General features: G+C 42.2%; 1 protein-coding gene across 2 annotated transcripts in view; it reads right to left on the bottom strand.

Moving 5' to 3' along the window:
* Nucleotides 1-6,599: 6,599 nt before the first annotated feature.
* Nucleotides 6,600-26,952, bottom strand: part of LOC126983776 (uncharacterized) — a 121,157-nt gene continuing 100,804 nt past the window's right edge. The window contains exons 9-14 of one of the 2 annotated variants that reach the window (XM_050836867.1): nucleotides 25,220-25,370; nucleotides 23,637-23,734; nucleotides 14,713-14,888; nucleotides 14,318-14,533; nucleotides 9,296-9,662; nucleotides 6,600-6,885 (exon numbers count right to left, since the gene is read on the bottom strand). In XM_050836867.1, coding sequence (XP_050692824.1) covers nucleotides 14,380-14,533; nucleotides 14,713-14,888; nucleotides 23,637-23,734; nucleotides 25,220-25,370 — 579 coding nt within the window. In that variant the 3' untranslated portion in view covers nucleotides 6,600-6,885; nucleotides 9,296-9,662; nucleotides 14,318-14,379. Of the gene's footprint in view, nucleotides 6,886-9,295; nucleotides 9,663-14,317; nucleotides 14,534-14,712; nucleotides 14,889-23,636; nucleotides 23,735-25,219; nucleotides 25,371-26,952 lie in introns of those variants that run through there. The other variant, XM_050836877.1, reaches the window with a different exon arrangement.

Consider the following 26,952-nt stretch of genomic DNA (forward strand, 5'->3'; position numbering starts at 1 on the left):
AGAAAACAATAATAAAAAAAAAAAAAACCTACTCGCTGCTCCTAAAAAGATACCCTTCTCTTGAAAGAGTTCAAGTCGTAGGCAGGAGGAAATACAGATGAAGGAATATTGTTCCAGAGTTTACCAGCGTGAGGGATGAAAGAGTGAAGATGCTGGTTAACTCTTGCGTAAGGGATTTGGACAGTAAAGGGATGAGTTTTAGTAGAAAGTCGTGTGCAGCGTGGCCGTGGGATGGGGGGAGGCATGCAGTTAGCAAGTTCAGAAGAGCAGTCATCGTGAAAATAACGATAGCAGATAGAGAGACAACATGGCGGCGGAATTTAAGAGGTAGAAGACTATCAGTAAGAGGAGGAGAGCTGATGAGACGAAGAGCCTTAGACTCCACTCTGTCCAAGAGAGCTGTGTGAGTGGAGCCCCCCCACACGTGAGAGGCATACTTCATACGAGGGCGGACAAGGCCCCTGTATATGGATAGCAACTGTGCGGGGGAGAAGAACTGGCGGAGACGATACAGAACGCCCAACATCGAGGAAGCTGATTAAGTGAGAGAGATGTGAAGTTTCCAGTTAAGATTTTGAGTTAAGGATAGACCGAGGATATTTAGTGTTGAAGATGATGACAGCTGAGTGTTGTCGAAGAATAGGGGATAGGTGTTTGGAAGATTGTGTTGAGTTGATAGGTGGAGAAATTGGGTTTTTGAGGCATTGAAGGACACAAGGCTCCTTCTGCCCCAATCGGAAATGATAGTAAGGTCTGAGGTTAAGCGTTCTGCAGCCTCCAGCCTGGAGTCACGTAATTCCTGTTGAGAGGGTCTTCTGTTGAAAGAAGTTGAATAATGCAGAGTGGAGTCATCAGGGTATGAGTGGTTAGGACAGTTTGTTATGGAAAGAAGATCATTGATGAATAATTGGAAGAGAGTGGGTGATAGAACAGAGCCCTGTGGAACACCACTGTTGATAGGTTTAGGGGAAGAACAGCGACCGTCTACCACGGCAGAGATAGAACGGCTGGAAAGGAAACTGGAGATAAAGGAACAGAGAAGGGGATAGAATCCGAAAGAGGGCAGTTTAGAAAGCAAAGACTTGTACCAGACTCTATTGAAGGCTTTCGATATGTCTAGCGCAACTGAGAAAGTTTCACCGAAACTGCTGAGAGGATGACCAAGAATCAGTTAAGAGAGCAAGAAGATCGCCAGTAAAACGCCCCTTGCGGAACCCATACTGGCGATCAGAGAGAAGGTTAGAAGTGCAAAGGTGCTTTTGAATCTTCCGGTAAAGGATTGATTAAAAAGCTTTAGATAGACAGAAAAGTAAAGCTATAGGGCGGTAGTTTGAGTGATTGGAACGGTCACCCTTCTTAGGCACAGGCTGTACGAAGGCGTACTTCCAGCAGGAAAGAAAGGTAGATGTTGATAGGCAGAGGCGAAAGAGTTTGACCAGGCAGGGTGTCAGCACGGAAGCACAGTTTTTAAGGACAATAAGAGGCACTCCATCGGGTCCATAAGCCTTCTGTGAGTTGAGGCCAGAAAGAGCATAGAAAACATCATTCTTAAGAATCTTCATAACAGGCAAGAAGGAGTCAGAGGGGGGATGAGTAGGAGAAATATGCCTAGAATCGTCCAGAGTGGAGCTTGTTAAAGAAAGTTTGAGTGAAAAGTTCATGGTTCATGGTTAGTAATGAAAATAAATAAAATTGATCCCACTGTTCTCAAGACTCTGACATAGATAATTATAATAAAATAAGGTAAGGCATAGAGGTAAAGGTAAAGGTGAGTGCATACGCTATAGCTAAACGTGGCTGCGGTGCTCATCTTCGATCCTTTGGCCCTTTGAGCCTGTGGTAGGTAAGAACCAATTACCCTGGGACACGGGCCAATGTAATATCTGGAATTGCCAGTTTACCTTCCCCAGGTTTCCACAGGTACCTATTTATCGACCAGCCCGAAAAGGAGAATGAAAAGCTTGGTAAACTGCACTCCGATTCTCCGGCCCAGGATTCGAACCCGGGCCCGTGGAGTTTTAGCCAGGCACGCTGACCACTAGATCATGGAGGAATAAAAATAATAACAATAATAATAATAGAAATAATAATAATAATAATAACAATAATAATAATAATAATAATAATAATAATAATAATAATAATAATAATAATAATAATAATAATAATAATTATTATTATTATTATTATTATTATAATAATAATAATAATAATAATAATAATAATAATAATAATAATAATAATAATAATAATAATAATAATAATAATAATAATAATAATAATAATAATAATAATAATAATTATAATAATAATAATAATAATAATAATAATAATAATAATAATAATAATAATAATAATAATAATGGTGATTTATGAGTGGATTCTAACAAATGCATCTTAGGTTTTGAAGGAGAAAACTAGGATCGTCTGCCTGGCATTGATGGAATCTTCTAAGAGAATTTCTTGAGGCAGTAAGCCCTAGAATCGATAGAAATAGATGAAATATACTAAAATTTCCGTCGCTACATCTGCCACTTATTTTCACACACAATTTGCCGCTCATTTTACGTTTGCAGTTGGCCTGCTTTTATCACCATGGGTAGAGGAAAGCATCTGACAACGAAGAGAAGTGAGCAGCTAAGACGACTATCATCAGCCAGTGCTCTCTAAAGCCCCGTTCACCCTGTGCAGACTCTGGGCCACGACTACCCACGACTCTAGGGTACACGAGATCTTGGCTGTTGATGTGAAAGGGTCGGGCGTGTCTTAAAAGAGGTCTTGAGACTGTTGCCGAATGCTGCGCCGACGTCGTGACGGGAGTCTGGAGTCGTGAGGGTTAGCACGACATGCTGGCAACTAGTTGGCCGAATATCCCAGACAGTCGGCAAGACACCAAGACACCAATAAAACCTCCCCCTCCCCTTCTTGGAGCGTGGGAACCAACTTGTCAAATGGAAAAGTCGCTGGGTTGTCGTGGTCCAGTGTGAACGGGGCTTAAAGCCCCGTTCACACTGTGCCGCCTCTGGGCCAAGACAACCCACGACTCTAGGGTACACGAGGTCTTGGGTGTTGATGTGAAAGGGTCGGACATGTCTTGAAAGAGGTCTTGAGACTGCTGCGCCGATATCGTGACGGGGAGTCTGGAGTCGTGAGGGGTAGCGCAAAAAAGTATTCCATGGTAAACTTTCACGACAAGAGCCGGCAAGAGTCTCGACCAGCTGTCACTTCCGGTTGAGGTCTGAGGGAGATCGGGGGCAGTCGTCAAGACTTTCGTCAACAGTCTTGGCCTGTCTTGAGACAGTCGTGACGAGTGTCGGGGCCATTTTTTATTTTTTTAACGTTTCCTGTCGGCATAGTCGTCTGTGCCGACTACTTAAGAATGATGAGGGACTGTCGTGACGACAGTCTTCGGCTAATGAAGAATGTTCGTGACGACTGTCGGCTCAGAAATATTGGCTAACACTGCCGCCATCAAGAAATTTTTATTTTTATTTTGCAATCACAACCACAATAACAACTTCTGGGCATGGTTACGTTTCGCTGGCACAAACTTGGGAGCCGCACAGTACGCATGCACTCCTTTTGCCTCGATCTCTCTTGTGTTGAATGATACAACTAGGGTTGCCACCCTGAGGTCAGAAAAATGGGGAATGCAATATCTCACTCTCCAATACGGAATGGATCCATATTCAAAGGAACGGGTGGTACTCCTAGAATTTCTCGAGCATGCAATGAGTAACAGCAGCACGCAGCACGCTGCTGGTGGGGGCAAGAGGGAGGGGGGGAGGGACGTTACGTCGCGTATTTTACACGTATTTTAGGACGAACCTTTGAGAAATTTTACGGGCTGGTTTTGTGATTAACCGAAAAATGCGCACACTACAATTTTAAGATACTGAATTTTATCTGCTTGACCATTCAGATAACAAAATACTGTACAGAACAAATGCCGTTCCGTATTGGTTAAAAACGGAACGATACATTTCATTCTCGAATACAGAGCGATTCCGTATTTTAAGGAACGGCAAGGCTGCCACCAAGACAGTCGCCAAGACAGTCACGAAGACCGTCAGGAAGACCGTCAGCCAACTCCTTGGCAACTATCGGCCAGCTAGTCGGCCAACCAGTTGACAGACAATCTGGAACACTGTCGTCAAGACTGTCGGCCAATCGGTCGGCATATTCGTGGTTGTCGTAGACACCACACTACATTCACACAACACACACACTTTTTCCCAAAATTGAAAATTCAAAATGGCTTGCAACAACAGTGCCTCGGAGTCCCCGCCTGGTGGGGGGACCACAAATTCCCCCAGGGAGGACTCCCCTTCTGGCTGCCGACCTGAGAGGTGTCTTGATAACTCTTCGAACCTTTTTCTTATCAATTTCTGCAATATTCGAGGACTTCGTTCTAATTTTCATTCTGTGGAACACCATCTCTCCTCCTCTAAGCCTCACCTTCTCTTCCTCACCGAAATACAGGTCTCTGAGGCTACTGACAGCAATCTCTTCTCTGTTCCCTCCTACTATCTCTATCCTAAATTTCAATCCAAAGCTGGATGTTGCGCCTACGTGCGCAACGACATCACTTGCTCTCGTGCCTACGACCTTGACTCTTCTGAATTTTCCACCATCTGGCTAAAACTTCATTGTCATTCAATTACTAAATACATCTGTGCTGTTTATCTCTCACCTAACTCTATTAACTATGTAAAATTCTTTGACTACTTGAACTCTAAAGTAGAGCACATCTTGACCCACTCTCCCTCCGCTGAAATCTCCATCTTGGGAGATTTCAATGTTCAACACCAGCTTTGGCTTTCATCCTCTTTCACTGACCAGCCTGGTGAACAAGCCTACAACTTTGCTTTCCTCAGTGACCTAGAGCAGTTGATGCAGCACCCTACACGTATTCCCGACCGTCTTGGAGACAAGCCCAACATACAAGACCCCTTCCTTACCTCTAACCCTTCTGCTTACTCTGTCAAACTGTTCTCTCCGTTGGGTTCTTCCTATCACAACCTTATTTATGTATCCTGTCCTATCGCTCCTGCACGCCCTTTGGACCCACCGAAGAGGCGATGCTCCTGGCATTTTGCTTCAGCTCGGTGGGACGACCTGAGGATGTACTTTTCCGATTTCCCGTGGAATGATTACTGCTTCCAGGATAGAGACCCCTCTATGTGTGCCCAGCGCATCACAGAGGTGATTGTTTCTGGAATGGAGGCATACATTCCACGTACTTTCTCTAGTCCCCATGCTAAAAAGCCTTGGTTTAATAACGTTTGTTGTCCTGCTGTCAAAGATAGAGGACAAAAAAGGTACCAGAGCCTTCGAACTCCCGCTAACCATGATCTTTACATTTCCGCCTGGAATCGTGCCAAATCTATTCTTCGACTTACCAAAAAGTCCTTTATCCATAGCAAATGTCAACACCTTGCTTTCTCTAATTCTTCCAGAGATTTCTGTCACTTAGCCAAAATATCTCCTCCAATTTCACTTCTTCCTCTTTTCCGCCTCTTCTTAACCCAGACGGCAGTACTCCCGTCTCATGTATTTCTAAGGCTGAACTCTTCGCTCAAACTTTCTGTAACAACTCCACTCTGGACGATTCTGAGCATATTCCTCCTACTTATCCCCCTCTGACTCCTTTATGCCTGTTATTAAGATTCTTAGGAATGATGTTTTCTATGGCCTCTCTGGCCTCAACTCTCAGAAGGCTTATATATATGGACCTGATGGAGTGCCTCCTATTGTCCTTAAAAACTGTGCTTCCGTGCTGACACCCTGCCTGGTCAAACTCTTTCGCCTCTCCCTATCAACATCTATCTTTCCTTCCTGCTGGAAGTACGCCTTCGTACAGCCTGTGCCCAAGAAGGGTGACTGCTTCTTGGTCATATTCTCTTAGCCGTTTCGATGAAACTTTCTCAGTTGCGCTAGACATATCGAAAGCCTTCGATAGAGTTTGGCACAAGTCTTTGCTTTCTAAACTGCCCTCTTTCGGATTCTATCCTTCTCTCTGCCCCTTTATCTCCAGTTTCCTTTCCAGCCGTTCTATCTCTGCTGTGGTAGACGGTCACTGTTCTTCCCCTAAACCTATTAACAGTGGTGTTTCACAGGGCTCTGTCCTATCACCCACCCTCTTCCTGTTATTCATCGATGATCTTTTTTCCATAACAAACTGTCCTCTCCACTCATACGCTGATGACTCCACTCTGCATTATTCAACTTCTTTCAACAGAAGACCCTCCCAACAGGAATTACAGGACTCCAAGCTGGAGGCTGCAGAACGCTTAACCTCAGACCTTACTATCATTTCCGATTGGGGTAAAAGGAACCTTGTGTCCTTCAATGCCTCAAAAAAACAATTTCTCCACCTATCAACTCGACACAATCTTCCAAACACCTATCCCCTATTCTTCGACAACACTCAGCAGTCACCATCTTCAACACTAAACATCCTCGGTCAATCCTTAACTCAAAATCTTAACTGGAAACTTCACATTTCCTCTCTCACTAAATCAGCTTCCTCGAGGTTGGGCGTTCTGTATCCTCTCCGACAGTTCTTCTCCCCCACACAGTTGCTATCCATATTTTTTGGGTAGGCGGTGGCCGAAGTGGTAGCGTACTGGGCCCACATTCACCGCGTGATGGACGACGCGGGTTCGAATCCCCACGCTACCACTCGGATTTTTCAGTCACCGCCGAGTGGCTTAAAACTACCCACATGCTGTCCTGAAGACCACCCATCAACCCGGACTCTAGAGGAAGCCGTCCAAGCGAATCAAGAACGAGTTCCGGGGGGCAGCATGAGCCAATGCAAGATGGCGCCACTATAAACACTCGCCTGCGCCAGAACGGGCTGGGCCAACCATCAGGCCCCACCTGGAAGAAGCCTTGGGCCGACCATCAGGCCCCACCAAGAAGATGCCTACCGGCGCAACAGGCAGCGACGTAAAAAAAAAATTAAAAAAATAAAAAAAAATAAAAAATACAGGGGCCTTGTCCGCCCTCGTATGGAGTATGCATCTCAGGTGTGGGGGGGCTCCACTCACACAGCTCTCTTGGACAGAGTGGAGTCTAAGGCTCGTATTGCTAAACATTTCGTCGCCCAAGTTCACATATTTGACAAGGCTTTTCGTAGGAGTTTGTGGCATTTCCAGGAGTAGTTTTATGACCCTGTTGGTAGTCTGACCCTTCTTCTGTACCGTGAAGCTAAGAAAACACTCATTAGAGCCCGATTGATCCCCTCTTTGACCTTTAGAAATAGGTGATGTGAGATGGCAAAGTGTCTTGTAATACAAACCTAAGGCTCTTCGTCTCATCAGCTCTCCTCTTCTTACTGATAGTCTTCTACCTCTTCATTTCCGCCGCCATGTTGCCTCTGTTTCTATCTTCTATCGATATTTCCACGCTGACTGCTCTTCTGAACTTGCTAACTGCATGCCTCCCCCCCCTCACGCGGCCCCGCTGCACGCGACTTTCTATTCATGCTCATCCCTATACTCTCCAAACCCCTTATGCAAGACTTAACCAGCATCTTCACTCTTTCATCCCTCACGCTGGTAAACTCTGGAGCAATATTCCATCATCTGTATTTCCTCCTGCCTATGACTTGAATTCTTTCAAGAGGAGGGTATCTGGACACCTATCCTCCCGAAATTGACCTCTCTTTCGGCTACCTATTTGGATTCTTTTTAGGAGCAGCGAGTAGCGGGCTTTTTTTTTTTATTATTGTTTCATTTTTTGTGTGCCCATGAGCTGTCTCCTTTGTTGTAAAAAAAAATAAAAATAGCGCCATTTAAAAAAATGACCGTTGAGACTCGTCTTGAGACGAGTTGGCAGCATGTTGCAGACATGCTGCCGACAAGTTGGCCGAATGTCCCAGACAATCGGCAATCATGGTAGCCGACACCAAGACGCCAAAAATTTTTTGGTGCGTGGGAGCAGACTTGTCAAATACAGAAGTCGCTGGGTTGTCGTGGCCCAGAGTAGGCACAGTGTGAACGGGGCTTGACACCACCATAGTCTCTAGAACAAAACATTCCTAAAGTGAGGAAAGAGACAGCTCCTGGCACTCTCACTTATAAAAGAAGACTAGGAAGAAGAAATAAAGGAGACCAGGCACCTCGTTCATGTAGCAAAGTCATCTACAAATCAACTGCTAACTATATGCGCCCCCCGCCCCCCAACCCACCCACACACACACACACACACACACACACACATCTTGGTCAGTGGCGTCGTTAGCCTTGGGATTCCGGGGCTTGAGCCCCGAATGTTTTGACTCTAGCCCCGAACCTCTTTACACCCCCGGGCCCCGTGTCCCCATGACTACTTCCTAAATGTCTTTTTTCCAGGTATTGTACTGTATGTCCGCTGTCTGAACGGAGCTGATGTTATTGATGTAGTTCATACTAAAGATTACATTTTGAAGCCATATACCAGTAGTTGGAGCAGTTTGTAGTTTACTATGCAATCTGAGAGTGTAGCTGTATGTGTTTATCTTAGGTGCATGGTGGTGAACGCAAACAGGTCCCCCCATCCCACCCCCCAACCTTTTTTTTTTTCGCTCACTGTAAACTTCAGCCCCTGATGTTTTTCTCTTAGCCACGAATGTTTTTAAACCCTAGAAATGCCCCTGCTCTTGGTCACTCCTATACTTGTCCAAATCCCTTTATGGAAGAGTTAACCAGCATCTTTATTATTTTATCTCTTCCGCTGGTAAACTCTGGAACAGCCTTCCTTTGTCTGTATTTCCCCCTGCCTATGACTTGACCTCTTTCAAGAGAGGAGTGTCAAAACACCTTTTCCCGAAATTGACCTCTTTTGACCTCTCATTCTGTTTGCTTTTATTGGAGCAGCACCTAGCGGGCTTTTTTTGTTGTTGTTGTTGTTGTTTTATTGCCTTGAGCTGTCTTCCTTGCTGTAAAAAAAAAAACACTGGAAAAAAATGTGCTGTATTATATAGCCATTTATGAACGAAGAACACATGTATGTCCCAATTATGGGTAGGCGGTGGCCGAACTGGTAGCGTACTGGGCTCACATTCACCGCGTGATGGACGACGCGGGTTCGAATCCCCACGCTACCACTCGGATTTTTCAGTCACCGCCGAGTGGCTTAAAACTACCCACATGCTGTCCTGAAGACCACCCATCAACCCGGACTCTAGAGGAAGCCGTCCAAGCGAATCAAGAACGAGTTCCGGGGGACAGCATGAGCCAATGCAAGATGGCGCCACTATAAACACTCGCCTGCGCCAGAACGGGCTGGGCCGACCATCAGGCCCCACCTGGAAGAAGCCTTGGGCCGACCATCAGGCCCCACCAGGAAGATGCCTACCGGCGCAACAGGCAACGACGTAAAAAAAAAAAATATAAAAAAATAAAAAAAAGATATGCCATGAAGTAAATTTTTAATAACCGTATCTTAAACTGAACTTGTAGCAATATCAAGTCACTAAGTCCCCGTTTAAGTCAGGAGAGCAGAATTTTAAGTGTGCTTATTTTTTTATACGCCTCCGTGGTCTAGTGGTCAGCGTGCCTGGCTTCTACTCCGCGGGCCCGGGTTCGAATACCGGCCCGGGCAGTCGGCGTGCAGCTCACCCAGCTGTTCATCCTCTCTCTCGGGCTGGTCGATAAATGGGTACCTGGGGAAACCTGGAAAAGGTAAACTGTGGTAACCCGGATATCACACTGGCCCTGTGTCCCGGGGTAATGGGCTCCCTCCCACAGGCTCAAGGGCCAATGTTACGGAGAAGAGCACCGAGGCCACGCGCTGCTACAGCGTATGCCCCCAACTTTACTTTTACCTTATTCTTTCTGGATCTTAAGAAAAACAATAGATTATTTCTCATCCATGAGGCCAAAATGAAAAAAAAAAAATGAAAAATTGACCCTTCTTATTATCCTCCAATATATTTTCTTATCTTTTTTGCAAGAAAATAGGATACTTTACTAAATTCTACTTAAATTATGCAAAGGCATACACCTAGTTTTCATATTTTCTTTATTTATAAAAGAAGCAAACCTCCAAATTCAACTAAACACTAAGATGCCACCTAAACAAATTAAATAGCATGAAAAATGGTACAGTTTTATTACATAATTCAAAAAGAAATTTGCTCACTCTTGTTTAGTAACATCTTCATTCAATCAATAGGCACACACGCTGAGGGGGGAGTGGGGGGGGGGGGGGGGTTGAGGGTCGTCGCCTCGCCCACTCTACGACATCAGACTCGGGGGCTACTCTGGGTAAGTCTCCATACAGGCCCCCTTCCCGTCTTAAGTACAGTATTGCAGTATACATCGACATGCTCAAGCCCCGAACTCTGTAGGCGTCCCCTTTACCTATTCCATTCGGGATTGTCTTACAAAAACAACCCTATGAGTAGGGTCGACTTCTAGTTAGGGTGCCACATGACTGTAGAGAAGGGGTTAGCATTCATGAGCTACATAGGTAATAGGCCTCAATCCAGTCTCACTGAGTAATCGCCGGTTTGACACAAAGGTATTCCAGCGATACCCTATCATTCTCCGTAGGCACTTATTACCAAAGGCATAAATCCGCTTCTTTTAGTCACTATTCAGTGTCCATATCTAACAGTTTTGGAATGAGACAGGAAAGCAAGGGCGATCCGGACCTTTGCCTTTTTGCACAGGTGTTGACAACGCCATATGCTCGTGCTAATCGAGTCCATAATACCATAGGTCAATACAATCCGATGTAAGATTAATTGACGGGACACGCTGTTGCTCTGCAATATGCTATCAAGGTATGTGAAATTTTGCAAGAGAATAAATTCTTCGCCACGCGTACAGACTGTACTGTTTTATCTGGCAAGCCTCCAACACCTGTACCTTGATCTTGGACCAGGAGACCTGAAATTCCAAGTGCTTCGTCTCTTCGTGCAGTGCCTCGAGAGTCATCATCAGAACCGCCAGTGACTACGCAAGGATTATTACATCATCGGCAAAAACAAGGTTAGTTACCGTGATATTGCCAAGAGATGAACCACAATGACTTTGATCCACAACTCTACCTAATACCCAGTACATGCAAGTGTTGAAGAATGAATGGGCAAGCACACAATCTTGCCTCACTCCCGTATTCATTGGAAAGAAGCTGGACACGCCCCTCCCCCACACTTTCCAGCACTCAGTCCCAAAGCACAGGACAATCAACAGATCAACGGTCCTTGCAGGAATCTCTCGGAGTTACAGATCACAGAATGCCTCGCAATGCCCTGAATAAAATGCCTTCTTGAAATGGGCATAGGCTGCAAGTATACCCTTCCGAAACTCGCTTCAGAGCTCCACCAGTACTCGAAGAACTAGGATACGGTTAGTTGTCAACTTATGAGGTATGAGTCCAGATTGCTCTAGCCTCTGCAACTTCAGCAGCTGGTTGAAAATCTGCAGGAACAATAGATAGGTAATCACTTTGCCTGACTCAGTGAGAAATGTTATAGGACAACCAGCAGTCCCTTACAGGCAGAAGGAATGGTAATAGATTGAGACCGTATGCAACAACCCTTCAGCTTTAGGCACCTCTGTATTGATGTTACAAATATCAGCTGCCTTTCCACCCCTCAGTTTTGCCACAGCCTAGCTGACGTTGCCAAGAGAGGATAGATTTTCATCAATTGGTGGATTAGCATCCACAATTTGCTACCCAGAAGTTGAGAGCTGCCCGCTTGGAGGGTCCTCCGTTTACAAGTGATCAAAGTACTCAGCCCAACGAGCTCTCGGCCCACTCATGTCTGTTATGAAGCAACCACCCGCCTTTCTAGACAGGTCGGAGATTATTTGCTTTGATATGATATTCGAGATCCTCAACGAGACACCTGATATACCTCTTCTTGACTTTCTTCAGGAAGCTTGAGTGTTGTAACAGCAAGCCTATCAGGGTCAAAGAATTCAGCACTCCGGAAAACCCAGCCGCACAAAATGATCCTCAACGAGCATCTCGTAACTGAGCTGCTGGTGTTCTAACAATCTAGAAGTCAATGATTGAAAAATCTGAAATTGTTGCAGATTAATTATGAAAATGGTGACACAAAAGATGGAGTGTTTTTATACTATGATGAAAGCATCTATGATTTGAAAGATTTCACATATTCTGTTCGCATAATGCAATATTTATAGTTTCTAAATATAACTTTGTGATATGATTACCTGCATGCATTCCTGAATACGTTAATCATTGGAGCAGATTTGCAAGCGAGGAAGTGCTAGCGGTAGTGGTTAGATAAGAAAAACAACTTTATCAGCAATGCTCCGTTTCTAACGAGACTCACACAACACCCCTAAACTTGGACACACAAAGTGAATAACTTAACAGTAAGTTGTACAAATTAACTGTGATGACGCAGGATCTACCTACAACACAGTTCTCTATCTTCAAGTTTTTCAAGTAATGGCATTTGTGTAGATGTGAAGCCAGGTAAGCATCTCACTCTTTCCAGGACGTCCTCTGTCCTCCTATGTCCCTCCAGTTACTTCTTCCTCATGTCTAATGATATCCCTGCACCACCAACAGACACAATGAGCGAAGTAAGTAATAAAGTTACGTGCATTTCGAGTTATAATATGTCTAGTAGTAGGTGCTCCAGAAAAAGTGCCATTACTTGATTCGACTGTAAAATTCGTAATTTTTGCCTTACCTGAATTTTATTTTCAGGATTTGTTAAGGACTTAGCGGCAATTCTAACCGTGTTTTTCTTTTCCAGATCGCATGTAAAATGTTAACGTTGAAGCAGAAGCAAAAAATTGTGCAACTCTGGTACGAGACACATTCGTACGTGAAGGTTCGCCGCATGTTCCAGAACGAATTTCAACTTCACCGTAGCGTCACAACACCGGACAACAAGTCAATCTGGAGGATTGTTAAACACTTTGAAAAGGAGCAAACAGTCCACAATTGCAACAAGGCTAGAAGTGGTACAAAGCCAACCATAACGGCAGAGAAACGTCAGCAAATCAAGGAGTCAGTTGTGAGGAGCCCCAAGAAGTCCTATCGCAGACGGGCACAAGAGCTAAACCTTACCCCAACCACACTGCTACGTTCCATGAAGACTGATCTGAAGCTTTTTCCCTATAGGATTTCCACTCATCATGTCTTGAAGGATGAGGACAAGATCAGGCGCATGGCAATGTGTCAGTGGTTGGCCGAAAAGCTGGAGCGCTCACCTGGCTGGTTGAACAACATCTGGTTCAGTGACGAGGCTCATTATCACCTCAATGGGGCAGTTAACAATCACAACAACGTTTTCTGGGGCGAGGATCCTCCTGAACAGGTGAGTGAGAAACATCTGAAGGGCGCCAAAGTGACTGCATGGATGGCATTCAACCCCAGACATGGTCTCATCGGACCGTACTGGTTTCAAGACGCGCGTGGCAAGGCAGTGACAGTCAACAGCGAGCGTTACTGTGAAATCATCAACACCTTCAAAAATGAACTTGGCCAAAAGTTTACTGTCTACCAGAAGAGCAGAATGTGGTTTCAGCAAGATGGAGCTACGCCCCATACATCTCACAACTCTCTCGACTTGCTGAAGGAAATTTTCGGACCCCGCGTGATCAGTTTTCGCACAACACACGAGTGGGCACCTCACAGTCCTGACCTCAATCCTTTGGACTTTTGGTTCTGGGGAGCGTCTAAAGGAGAGGTGTATGCAAACAAGCCAACCACCCTTAATGAGTTGAAGGATAATATCGAAGCTTATACAGCCAATGTGACGGCAGAGACATGCCGCAAAGTCGGCCAGAATTTTTGCCTCCGGATCAAAGCATGTTTTAATCGACGTGGTGCCCATATTGAGCACGTTCACTTCAAGAAGGTTGCTTGAGAGCAAGACAAATTGTCATCATGTTAGCTTTTCAGAATGCTAAAGTTTGTTTTTCTATCTATGTCATTTCTTCAATAAACTGTAATCAAAATCATGGCACTTTTTCTGGAGCACCACTCCACACACGAAGGATTTTCTCAGAAGATGTTTATTTTCCAGTGACTACAGAGTTATTGTCACAACCACCAAGAAAATATTGCTCCCTTCATCAGCGAAAAATAATCATATACCTCTCTCTCACACACACTCCTTTTTTCCACCTTTCACAAATTTACAAACTCCCAAGATGCCAAGTAATACTGGCCATAATGATGAATGAAATTATTCAGCACCTAATATATATTTTCTTTCTTTCTTGATTCATATCAATAGTGTTGCTTTAACAAGTTGCCACTATTTCCGAAGAAGATACACACAAATGTTGCTGAGAGATATTACGGAATTGTACAGAGATTGGAGGCTCACTATCTTTGACCAGTGTTGAAGCTGCCAGTCTGCATCACCAGGCCAGGAGGTAGGGCAGAAGTCTAGCGGGGACCAGACGTGTCTGTTAGTATTTGCGAGGAGTCCACCCGCTCATCCCCACATGTGTACTGATCACACCGCCGTTGCCTGACAGCCTTAACAAAACTGTCAGCAGTCTCTTTAAGGGGCGACTCCTCATCCTTGCCATTGCCAAGCCTGGTGAGAAGGCACTTTAGCAACATCATAACATAATCGTAATCGCAATATGATCATATTTTCATGCATACAAAATCTTGGTGAATTTCTTTTTTTAAGATATGGGATTGGACGAAGTATGCAGGGGAAAATATTGCTAGCTTAGATTTGCACATCAAAAGGAATGACACACAACTTACATTTCCAAGAAGAGCTCGAGTCTCTTTTCAAAAGAAAACAGGTAGTCATCAGGGAGGTATGTCATGGCATCGCAGAAAACTCTCTTTGAGCACCATGGGGAGGAGCTGTGTGTAAGTTGAGGAGTGTCCAGAAGCTTCCCCAGTCTGCCTTCACCCACGGCTTCCTCGTACTCCATCTGATAGAAATTAACTCATGAGAATGCTTCATGTTTTTACAGTAACGAAAGCAGCTCTATAGGGTAAATATGAAAATGCCGCCTAACTCCTGTATACGAGATTTAGATAGAATAGGGATGAGCTAAAATTCAAGGTCCTGTGAAGAGAGGCCACGGGAAGGGTGGAGTCACGTAGTTAGTAAGTTCAGAAGAGCAGTGAGCATGAAAATATCGATAGAAGATTGAAAGAGAAACAACAATGTGACGGAGTTTAAGAAGTTGAAGATTATCAGTAAGAGAAAAAGTCTATGAGACGAAAATCTTTTGACTCTTTTCTGTCCATAAGGGCTGTGTGTGTTGAGCCACCCTACCCCCTCCACATCATTTACACTTACACACAAGGAGGTAGAATTCGGCCGCTAATCCCATAGAAAGAGGAGAAGCCGCCGAATTGTTATATACGTACGTACTGTCATTCACTCGCTGTCAACATCAATGTCTATATACTAAAATGTCGGGACACTCTTTTGAATAAAACCATCCCTTCCCGCGCATGACGTCTACTGGGGTAAACTGAGCTGAGACCTGAGAGCTAGGGATGGGGAAGTACCGTTAATTTGAGTACTGGTAGTACCGGTACCTAAACTCAGGTACCGTTAGTACCGGTACCGGTACCGGTCCCCAAAGGAGTATTTTTTATTTTTTTATCTTAATGACTTCTGGTGAATCCCAAATAAATTTCCTGTAAAGAAAACTCTCTCTCTCTCTCTCTCTCTCTCTCTCTCTCTCTCTCTCTCTCTCTCTCTCTCTCTCTCTCTCTCTCTCTGAATTAAGTGAATATTTATTTTTTCGATAAAAAAATTGCTTGTATAGCTGTTATGGATGTACTCGATCATAGTCTAATAACAATAACAATATTTATCAGCAACCTAAAAAAGGAAAAAGAATCGGACATGAAGAATTATCCAGTAACTCCAATAAATAAATCAAATAATAAAATAATGGAATGGAAACGGGAGCTGTGATGGAAACGAAAAACAGGACAAAATGGTGGGAACTTGGGGGGACGGTCAGCGAGGCAGTGACTCAGCGTCTCAACAGGGCCCATACCGCATGGAGACAGGCGAGCGCCGAGCGTCACTAAGATCCAAACGGTACCGGTACTAGCGGTAATGCTCAGTGCCGAGTGATCATGAGGCTTCTCGGCACCAGGTACCGGTACCGGGTGCCGAGAAGAATCTATTCAGCCAGTACCCGTTACCGGTACCGGGTGCCGAGAAGAATCGATTCAGCCGGCACCCGGTACCGGTACCGGGTGCCGAGAAGAATCTATTCAACCGGCACCCGGTACCGGTACCTGGTGCCGGGAAGCCTCATGATCACTCGGCACTGAGCATTACCGCTAGTACCGGTACCGTTTGGATCTTAGTGACGCTCGGCGCTCGCCTGTCTCCATGCGGTATGGGCCCTGTTGAGACGCTGAGTCACTGCCTCGCTGACCGTCTCCCTAAGTTCCCACCATTTTGTCCTGCTTTTCATCTCCATCACAGCTCCCGTTTCCATTATTTTATTATTTTATTTATTTATTGGAGTTACTGGATAATTCCTTAAGTCCGATTCTTTTTAATATATATATTGTTATTAGACTATGATCAGACATCTATATAATATCTATACATGCTATTTTTTTATCGAAAAATAAATATATATATATATATATATATATATATATATATATATATATATATATATATATATATATATATATATATATATATATATATATATATATATATATATATATATATATATATATATATATATATATATATATATATATATATATATATATATATATATATATATATATATATATATATATATATATATATATATATATATATATATATATATATATATATATATATATATATATATATATATATATATATATATATATATATATATATATATATATATATATATATATCCTGATGGTCGGTCAAGGCAAGGCTTCTTTCCGGTAGGTCCTGATGGTCAGCCCAGCCCGTTCTGGCGCAGGCGAGTGTTTATAGTGGCGCCATCTTGCATTGGCTCATGCTGCCTCCCAGAGCTCATCTTTGATCCTAGAATCTAGAGTCCGGGTTGATAGGTGGTCTTCTGGACAGCATGTGGGTAGTTTAAGCCACTCGGCGACGGCTGAAAAATCCCAGCTTGGTGGCACCGGGCGGATTGAACTCGCGTCCTCCTGAACACGAGGCCGTTACTTTGACGACTCAGCCATATATATATATATATATATATATATATATATATATATATATATATATATATATATATATATATATATATATATATATATATATATATATATATATATATATATATATATATATATATATATATATATATATATATATATATATATATATATATATATATATATATATATATATATATATATATATATATATATATATATATATATATATATATATACACACACACACACACACACACACACACACACACACACACACAGTGGTCTTTTTCCTCTCACTTATTTCTGCACTCAATTAGGATGTTTCTTCTGTTGTACTCTCTCTCTCTCTCTCTCTCTCTCTCTCTCTCTCTCTCTCTCTCTCTGAATGAAGTGATTATTTGTTTTTTCGATAAAAAATAGCATGTATAGTTATTATGGATGTACTCGATCATAGTCTAATAACAATAACAATATTTATTAGCAACCTAAAAAAGAAAAAGAATCGGATATGAAGAATTATCAATAAATCCAATAAATAAATCCGAGCAATCTGGTACCGGTACCGTACCGTTTAGCTGGTACCGTTAGTACCGGTACTGGTACCGGTACCTGCCCACCCCTACTGAGAGCTCAGTTGCTCTGAAGTCACGGTCGTGTGTGGTGTTGCCGGCGTGTCTGCTCTCCATCGCGATACTTTTCCCCATCGACGCCATGCCCAGCACTTGTGCAGTTATATATATATATATATATATATATATATATATATATATATATATATATATATATATATATATATATATATATATATATATATATATATATATATATATATATATATATATATATATATATATATATATATATATATATATATATATATAATATGAAAAATTACAGATTTACGATGACAGTGATGTCACTAATATAGCCTGTCTGGTGCAACATCATATAGTATCCTCTGCTGCAATCAGGGGCCATGCCAGACATTGTAGACATCGGGGACTTAAACCCTGTCTGGCAAAGGGGAGGGGTCCGGGTGTATGCTCCCCTGAGAAAAAAATAAAAACAACCCCATAGATAGTGACTTCTGGGGACATAAGGGACTTTGGTATAATGAGAAAATTAATTTATGATACGTCCTACACTAGAATCAAGTTACTGTATAATGAATTAAGTAAAAAAAAAAAATAACACCCAATAGGCTTTAAAAAAGATATGGGGCTTTTGATGAAAGATCTGGGGCTGAAGCCCTAAAAGCCACCCTCCCCCGCCGCCTTTGGTTGTAATAAATGAGTGGGCCCAAAGAGTTTTATAACTATAATTATTGTTGTAGTAGTAGATGTCCTACCTTATCCTCATGTTTACTGAATTATGAAACCCATGTGAAGAGCAAGGAAACCACAAAAGTCTATCGTTAAACCAGTTTTCCAATCTAACTTTTCATAAACGAATTGTTAAATCGATCGATTCTTGATCGTCATAAAAATTAATCTATTACCAAGTCTTCACAATAAAAAAAAATCAACCTATAACATTACATTGAGTGTGGTAACAAAAATTTAATGTAAGAACTAAATAAACGTTAAAAGTTGACATTTTACTGTAGTCTCTGATCAAGCACTACTTCATCCATTTTCTGTCATCGCTACCCCATTATACGTCACAGCTATACCTCCCATCCCTCCCTCATACTCCCTCCCCCCCAATGCGCGTGTCCCGACATTCCTTATATTGACATTGGTCAACATGGTGGATACCCGGGTAAGAGCTCAGGCCCACCGCCTTGGTTACTGCCTTCAGGCCTCGTCTTATCCATTATGACGGTATTGTTTTCGATTACCGTACACTTATTTATGCGGTAGAATAATTTCGTAAATACTAATATATTTTTCTACATTGTAAATGGAAACAGAAACCAACTTCGAGATTTCTCAAGCTTATCATTACCCCTAATTTACTGATGTTTCTTTGCTTACATGTTTATCTGCCTCTAACCAACACTAACATTCATAGTATTCCTACTTTTAACAGTTTTAGAGCAGTGTTTCACTCAGCAAACTGTTTTCCGGAAGAGGAATGCCTTATATGTAAATAAGTTTCAGCAACAGCTTTGATTAACAATGTTGATGGTCTCATAGTTGAAGTGTAAATGAGCCTACTACGGTCATTCCACACCGCGGAAGCCCAGGTGGCCTGTGACCTGACGAGCCTGACCTGACTTAACACCTGACATTTGACAGGTGTTCGCCATCTTGACTGCGATAGCCCTTACTATGAGCCCACAGCCTTACCTCCAATGAAATTAGGAGCAAGGCCATTTAATTTTGTTAAAAAATACTACATTTTAAGGAAGTACATGGAAACATGGAAACACGAAAATGCAGGCAACATAAAGCCTATTGGCTCATTACGAGGTTGCCCGCTTTGGTGATTTAATCTGCTCGACAGCCACTTGGGCCCTGGGGAGCAGATGAAAGCACCTCGATATTCAGTTTACTCCTGACGCAGCGAAATGACGGTCGATTCGATTCTTGAAGGAGTTGATGGTATTTGCATTTACTATTTACTTTTGAGGGAAGATTGTTCCAGTGGCGGATGACTCGGTTCGAAAAAAAACTCCTTCCAATGTCAGTGTTGCATCGACTCGACTGAATGGGTAAACAGTTACTTCTAGTTCTTGAGTTGGTTTGTAGTTCAAAGGATAGGCGCACCTAACATCAATATAGTCGATCCAGGATTCAGGATGTTTCCTAAGTTAAAGGCGGTAATGTTATAATTGTATTTCCTAAAGAATCCTTATAACCAAAAACTATCTAAAATTATGAGTATTCTTTTTCTTGAACATAACATTGAATAAACAACAGAACAATAATATGAAAATATGTATAGCAACCGTTGCCAGGTTAGTATTTACCGGTTTCTGACGCCTAACTATTGCCAAGACACATCAGAATCTATCTCTTTTAACGATAACCATAAATAAGTTTCGTTATTGGAGCCAAGAAGACAGTTTGGGGTAGGAAGTCGGGAAATATAAGCGGCTGAGTACGACAATAAGGCAGGGTTGAGGCAACGCCCGAGGCCTAAAGCAGCAGCGCACGCCATTTTGAGGGTATCAGATACCTTAAATAGCTTAATTTTACTGCGCAAAGCAGGTGATGTCACTTATTGTGACTTCGTGAGCTTTCATATTTATCTATTTGTGTACATTTCATGGTGGCAAAACTTACATTACTAGTTTCATTTTTACTAGTGACACGAATTTGTGACTGTTTATCACAATAGAATTTCACTCAAATAAGTAAATCAGACACCACAGAATTATTACCAGTGTGTGTATGAATGAATACAAAGATAAGCACATATATATGATTTAATTCTAGGATGTCTCGTAGATCATTAATAAATAAAAACAAAATATGCGGATAGGCTACCCATTAGCCCATTACCTCCAATGGCCCCCCCAAAACAGTCCCTCCGCCAAGTTTGTACCCAACATTTGGTGATGTTAGGTGCGCCTATTTTGGAGTCATCGACGTTATTGGACTTTTTTCAGGTACTTGAAGACTTGAATCATATCCCCTCGTAGGCGTCTTTTCTCCAATGTAAAGACATTGAGTCGCTTGAGTCGTTCCTCGTACGGTTGGGCCCTTAAGGTTGGAATCATTTTCGTGGCGCGTCGTTGAATCCTTTCTAGTAAGTCAATGTCCTTTCTGTAATTAGGAGACCAGAACTGTACTGCCTACTCGAGATGCGGTCTTATCATGGAATTATACAAGGATAGCATCACGTCTGGCGTTTTACGCTCGAAGTTCTTCGCTTTGAACCCGAGCATAGTGTTGGCTTTGTTATATGCTTTTTTACAGTGATTCACGTGTTTCATGTCACTGCTGATAGTGACCCCAAGACCCTTTTCCTCCTGCATCGCCTGCAGAGGTTTCCCATTCATGATGTATGTGTTGTTACTATTTCTGGACCCAATGTGCATGACTTTTTTTGCATTTGTTAACATTAAAGGACATTTGCCATTTTTCGACCATTCTGTAATGTGATCGAGGTCTTTCTGGATGATTCTCAGTCGGTCTTTGTGAGGGCCTTTCCACCCACCTTGGTGTCATCAGCAAATTTCGATATTGTGGATTTCATTCCTGTTTCTAGGTCGTTGATATATATGATAAAGAGAATGGGTCCCAGCACTGACCCTTGAGGCACTCCACTAGTGACTGGAAGCCAATCGGAAGGCTGTCCGTTGAGTAGCAATCGTTGTTTTCTGCCGGTGAGCCAATCTCTTATCCATGCGATCAAATTGGTTCCAATGCCCGCCGAGTGCAGTTTCTTAAGGAGTCTCTCGTGCGGTACTTTGTCGAAGGCTTCCTGAAAGTCCAGGTATATAACATCACTGGGGATGTGGTCATCCCACCTCTTATATATACCTTGGAAAAAGTCTGATAGATTTGTTAAGCAGGAGCGCTTGTTTCTGAAGCCATGCTGGGTGTCAGAGATTATATTATTGTCTTCTAGAAACTTGACAAATTTGTCTCTTATAATATTCTCGAGTATTTTTCCTGCCACTGATGTCAAACTTATGGGCCTGTAGTTTTATGCAACGCTTTTGTCTCCTTTTTTTTTTTTTTTTTTAATCGGTGTTATGTTCGCGATCTTCCAGTCTTCTGGGACCTTGTTCAGTTGTACTGACCGGTTATATATGTTAGTGAGTGGCTGAAGTATTTGCTGTTTAAGCTCTTTTAATAACCACGGGGGACAAGTTACCAGGTCCCGTTGATTTGTTCGTGTCGAGTTTGTCAAAGTACTTTTTCACTTTTTGGTCGCATATCGAGTCAGTTTCCAGGGGCTTGATTCCCCTTGGCGGGTCAGGGCCCTCGGGAATGGTTTCGATGTTCTCTACTGTGAATACGGATGCGAAGTTACTGTTGAGGATTCTGGCCATGTGTTTGATGTCCTGGGTTACAGATCCGGTCTCGTCTGTCAGGGGACCAATATTGGATTTTACTTTCTTTTTCGATCTGATGTATGTGAAGACTTTCTTGGAGTTAGTCTTGACCGCGCGCTATTAGTTTTTCATAGTTGCGTTTGCTACTCCGAATACGGGTGCGACAAGCTCTGACGCTGTTGTGGTACTGTGTATGGGCTTTGGCCGTGTCATTCTCTTTCATTTGGTTATAATTCCTTTTTTTTTTTTAGGTTTACTGACCTTTTTATTTCTCTGGTTATCCACGGTGGATCTACGGCACCATTTACTCGCCTGGATTTTGTAGGCGATGTAGCCTTCTCTACCTCCAAATGCTTATCTTTGAAGACGTTCCACGCGTTGTCGATTATATTGTCGGTGAGGTTAAGTTGGTCCCAGGTTGCAGGGGGAAGTAGCTCACAGGCTAAGTTAAAATTTGCTTTTTTGTTATCTGGTATCACTGACGGATCTACGAGTTTGTGACTTATGTTGACATTAAAACGGATTAAATGGTGATCGCAACCATTAAATTTCTCACCAACTTCACAGTTGCGAATGAGGTCGGGATCTATTACTAATACCAGATCCAGCAGATTGTTTTCTCTCGTCGGTTGAGTTACAACTTGAGTGAGGAACGAATCCTCCACTATTTATATGAGCCTGTTACCCTCTTGATCTCCAGTCGACAGTCCCCAGTCAATGTTTGGGCAATTAAAGTTCCCAATTATTATTGCTGCCTTCCTTTGTGTTAGAGAGTGAATCTCTTCGTACAGGGCAGTGTCGTCGGCTGCCTGTTGTTTTGGGGGCCTGTATACGGTTGCAAGTGTTAGTTTCTTATTATTTGTTGTTATTTCCACATAAATGGAATCGTATTTCTCTGCGTTCTCTTTCCCTATTTTTATGGCAGGGAGCGTACTTTTTACGTAGCAAACTTCTCCTCCTCCTTTCTTGTGCTTTCGACTTTTGTGGAAGCTTTCGTAAACAGGGAATGAATCTTCATACAATGGATTATGAAGGAAAATTGAAAATTCCATATGTAAAGAACAGTGTAAACAAAATAATGTTTAGGGTCCACTTTCTCGAATAAACATGCCTTTACTAAAGAAAATTCAGGAAGCCGAGGGACAAACACTCATATTAAAAACGGAATTATGTTTAAAGGGACCTACCTGGCTGTTTTTTTTAATGGGAATTAGCCTGAGAAAAAATTCTACACTGTGCTTGAGGTGTCTGAAGGCACAATAATGGACCCTATATTAGTTCCTGATCCTATAAATGACATTGTTGACTTAGATCATGCCTACATATATATTGCCTTTTATGACATTTGTAAATCATGAATTTACGCTTCATTACAATTTCTTGGGACTTTACTCTATATACTTTTTTTTATATGCTTCATTGAGCATTTTGTCGACCTAAACATTTTTCCTAACATGGCCAACCTGATTAGTCTTATCCTACATGGATAACGTTCATTCTTTATTTTACTTTAATACCTTAATATTCATTTATTTCAATGTTTTCGGTGCCTCACCTTGTTCAGAAAATATGAGGTTGGATCATCCTCAATGGAGCGTTTTCCTACAAAGTTGGTGGCATTTGTGGATGCAGCAACAGCAATCACAGCCAGACCTGAGGGCAAAACGGCCAAGAAGTCAGTCAAAAGTAAAATAGGTTAGGCAATATATTAAAAAAATACTAGAAATTAGAAATGTACATATAATTTTAATTTCTTAAGTAATTAGTATTCGTTAGTAATTGGTTTGCATTTTACATTGACTAATATTTGTAGAGTGGACGAGACGATGCACCCCCTCCTGGCGTATGCCTCCATTGATTGATTGACTGAATGTTTGTAGATAGCTCACAAAAGTATACTTTTGTGAAAACAATTTGTTATTTCTGTAAGAAAAATAGAAACTGATGCAGTCACATTCCACATGCTTTAAGAACATATAATTACAAAACCTTTAAATTCATTATACTTTTTCAAAAATAAAGAATCACAAAAGGCAATAACCTTTAGAAGTATCTCAGTTTTGTCAACAATATCACATATTTTGTAAATCTCTTATTTACCTTTCTCAAATGTAATTGATGGCCTAATTAAACCCTATTGCAGCAAGTTAACACTTTACTCAAGGTGTAAAGTTGGGGCATACGCTAACACTGAGTGTGGCCTCGGTGGTCATTCCCGTCGCATTAACCCTTGAGTCTCCATGGGATGAACTCATTACCCTGGGACACAGTGACACTGTGACATCCGAGTTACCACATTTTATCATCCAAAATGTTTCCGCAAGTACCCATTTATCAACCAGCCCGAAGGAAAGAATGAACAGCCGGCCGTGCTGCACGCCAACTGCCCGGACCGGGATTCGAACCCAAGGCCCCGCCCGGATTCGTAGCTATGAGCGGTAACCACCGCATCAAGGAGAGGAAAACAGATATAAAAGAAGGCGAGATATAAAAGAACATCTGGAAAACATGATAAGAATGCGAAGTGAAGGTTGTCCTAGCTCCATTTGGGAATAAAATATGGACTGCAGCCATTGTTGACATTGAAGACTTCTTGTGAAGGGAAGGATACACAGCTTGTGTAGGTAATATAAATTTAATAGTAAACCTGGGCAGTGTATGGTAACGATATTTATAAGTGTAAAGATATGAGGATAACTAAATAGATGTTTGATATATCTCAGAATGACAAAAATTGTACAAGAGGTTTAGCAAAAGGGAGCTAGTCAAATCTAATGGGAGGCGGTGGCTGAGTGGTTAGCGTGCTGCGCCAGCATTCATCACGCCATGGACAACGTCGATTCGAATCCCCACGCTACCACCTGGGATTTTTCAGTCACCGCCGAGTGGCCTAAGATTACCCACATGCTGTCCTGAAGACCACCCATCAACCCGGACTCTAGAAGAAACCGTCCAGTGAATCAAGAATGGGTTCCGGGAGGCAGCATGAGCCAAGCATAACTGGCACCACTATAAAAAAAAAAATTACCTATTCCATGACGGGCTTGACCAACCACCAGCTAGGCCCTATAGGCTGAGATGTAAAAAAAAAATGGAGATGTGGCGAGGATCACACGTATGGTTAATATTTGAACTCACCAATGGCAGAAAGAGCACCAACACCTGCCACCACAGGCAAGGCTTCACTGTCCACTGTGCGGCTGATGTACTTGTTCATGTTATTCAACTTGAGCCGCTCAGAAAGCTTGTGACCAGCTTTCATCATAGGCTGCAATACAGGATAGGCCGCCTGTAGAGAAAGGCGTGTTAGTTGGGTAATATTTTGCATATTAAACTTGCTGTTGAAGATCAATGAACGATTAAAAAAAACTGTTTCTTTTGGAGGGCCATAATAATTAAGCAGGTGATGTCTACTAACATTCTCAACAGGTGTAATGTTATATAAATTCATAATATATTGGAGTATTATCACAATGAGTTTTAATGAAAAAATAAGTACTCTTACCAATTTCAGAAAATCATCATTTTAGTAAATAGTTGCTAAAAAGCAAATTGGTGAAGAAAACTGTTTCATCTTGAAAAGAATATTGCAAACATCACGATGCTTTAAACAAATAAAACTACACACACAGACACAGACAGACTGTATTTATACAGTATGTCTGTGTCTGCAATCAAATGGACAGACAGTCTGTATAGCTACAGTTTTTATGTGTCTGTGGCGGGACTTGACCACGACATTGCAAAGCAACCAATGCTTTCTTCTCTACTATACTTTTTATACAAAACTATTTGAATTATCTGAGTGAAATATTATGGTGGATTGCCTTACAGGCTCCCTAGAAAAGCAAATATTACAGTGGATTGCTTTACAGGCCCCCTACAGAAGCAAATGAAAGGTTGCATTTGTGTATCCTTCAAGTCGAGTGGCCCGATGCTGCCCCCTTACATGAAGTTTTGAAAGGCCCCCTTCAATGAAAGTCAGGTAACAAAAGGAGTAAACTACCATCTGCATGCAATGCAACCGAGCACTGAGACCAAACTAAAATGTCTGGTAAAAATTGTCAGGTTAGAAATTTCTGGTATGAATGTAACAGGCACCAAGCTCCTATGTTCTGATCTGTACAATATTTGCTTCCAGTTTTAAAGTTACTTTTTTAATATCTATATGCCTGTAAAGGGTGAGTTATACATCTCTATTTTATGGGAGGGGCAAAACAGTACTCGAAGCTTGTCCGATACAAAAAAAAAAATTCTTACAGCAGTATCTCGCCAAGGACATCTAATTAGTGCTAGAAAAAATGCTGTCATTAAAATAACGCTAAGTTCGTGAAATCATTGTATATGTACGTACTAATGTCTGATTGGTGCCTCCGTCCTAGGACTTTCACTCATTTTTCCCATTTCATAACTCATCCTTATCTTTTATAGCTTAAATAATAAAAGGTCTTTTTGAGTCATACTGAGTAATAGAGACATAAAGATAAGATTGGGGTCATACGCTATCGCTGCGCTTGGCTTCGGTTTTCATCTCCGTCACATTAGCCTCTGAGCCTGTGGCAGGTAACAGTACCCCGGGACACAGGGTCATCGTGAGGTCCGGGCTCACACAGTTTACCTTCCCCAAGTTTCCTCAGGCTGGCTATCCATTTATTGACCAGTCCTATGGGAGGATGAACATTTGAGTGGGCTGTGCGCCGACTGCCCAAGCTGGGATTTGAACCCAGTCCCGCGGATTAGTAACTAGGCGTGTTAACCACTGCACCACGGAGTTGATATCGTTTTTAATATGATTGATAGTTTCAAGGCTTGAGCATGTTGGCATCTAAGAAGTACCGCTCGTCCCTCTCGCCCAATTTGCAGCAACATAT

This window comes from Eriocheir sinensis, chromosome 5, assembly GCF_024679095.1.
Source record: "Eriocheir sinensis breed Jianghai 21 chromosome 5, ASM2467909v1, whole genome shotgun sequence".
NCBI lineage: Eukaryota > Metazoa > Arthropoda > Malacostraca > Decapoda > Varunidae > Eriocheir > Eriocheir sinensis.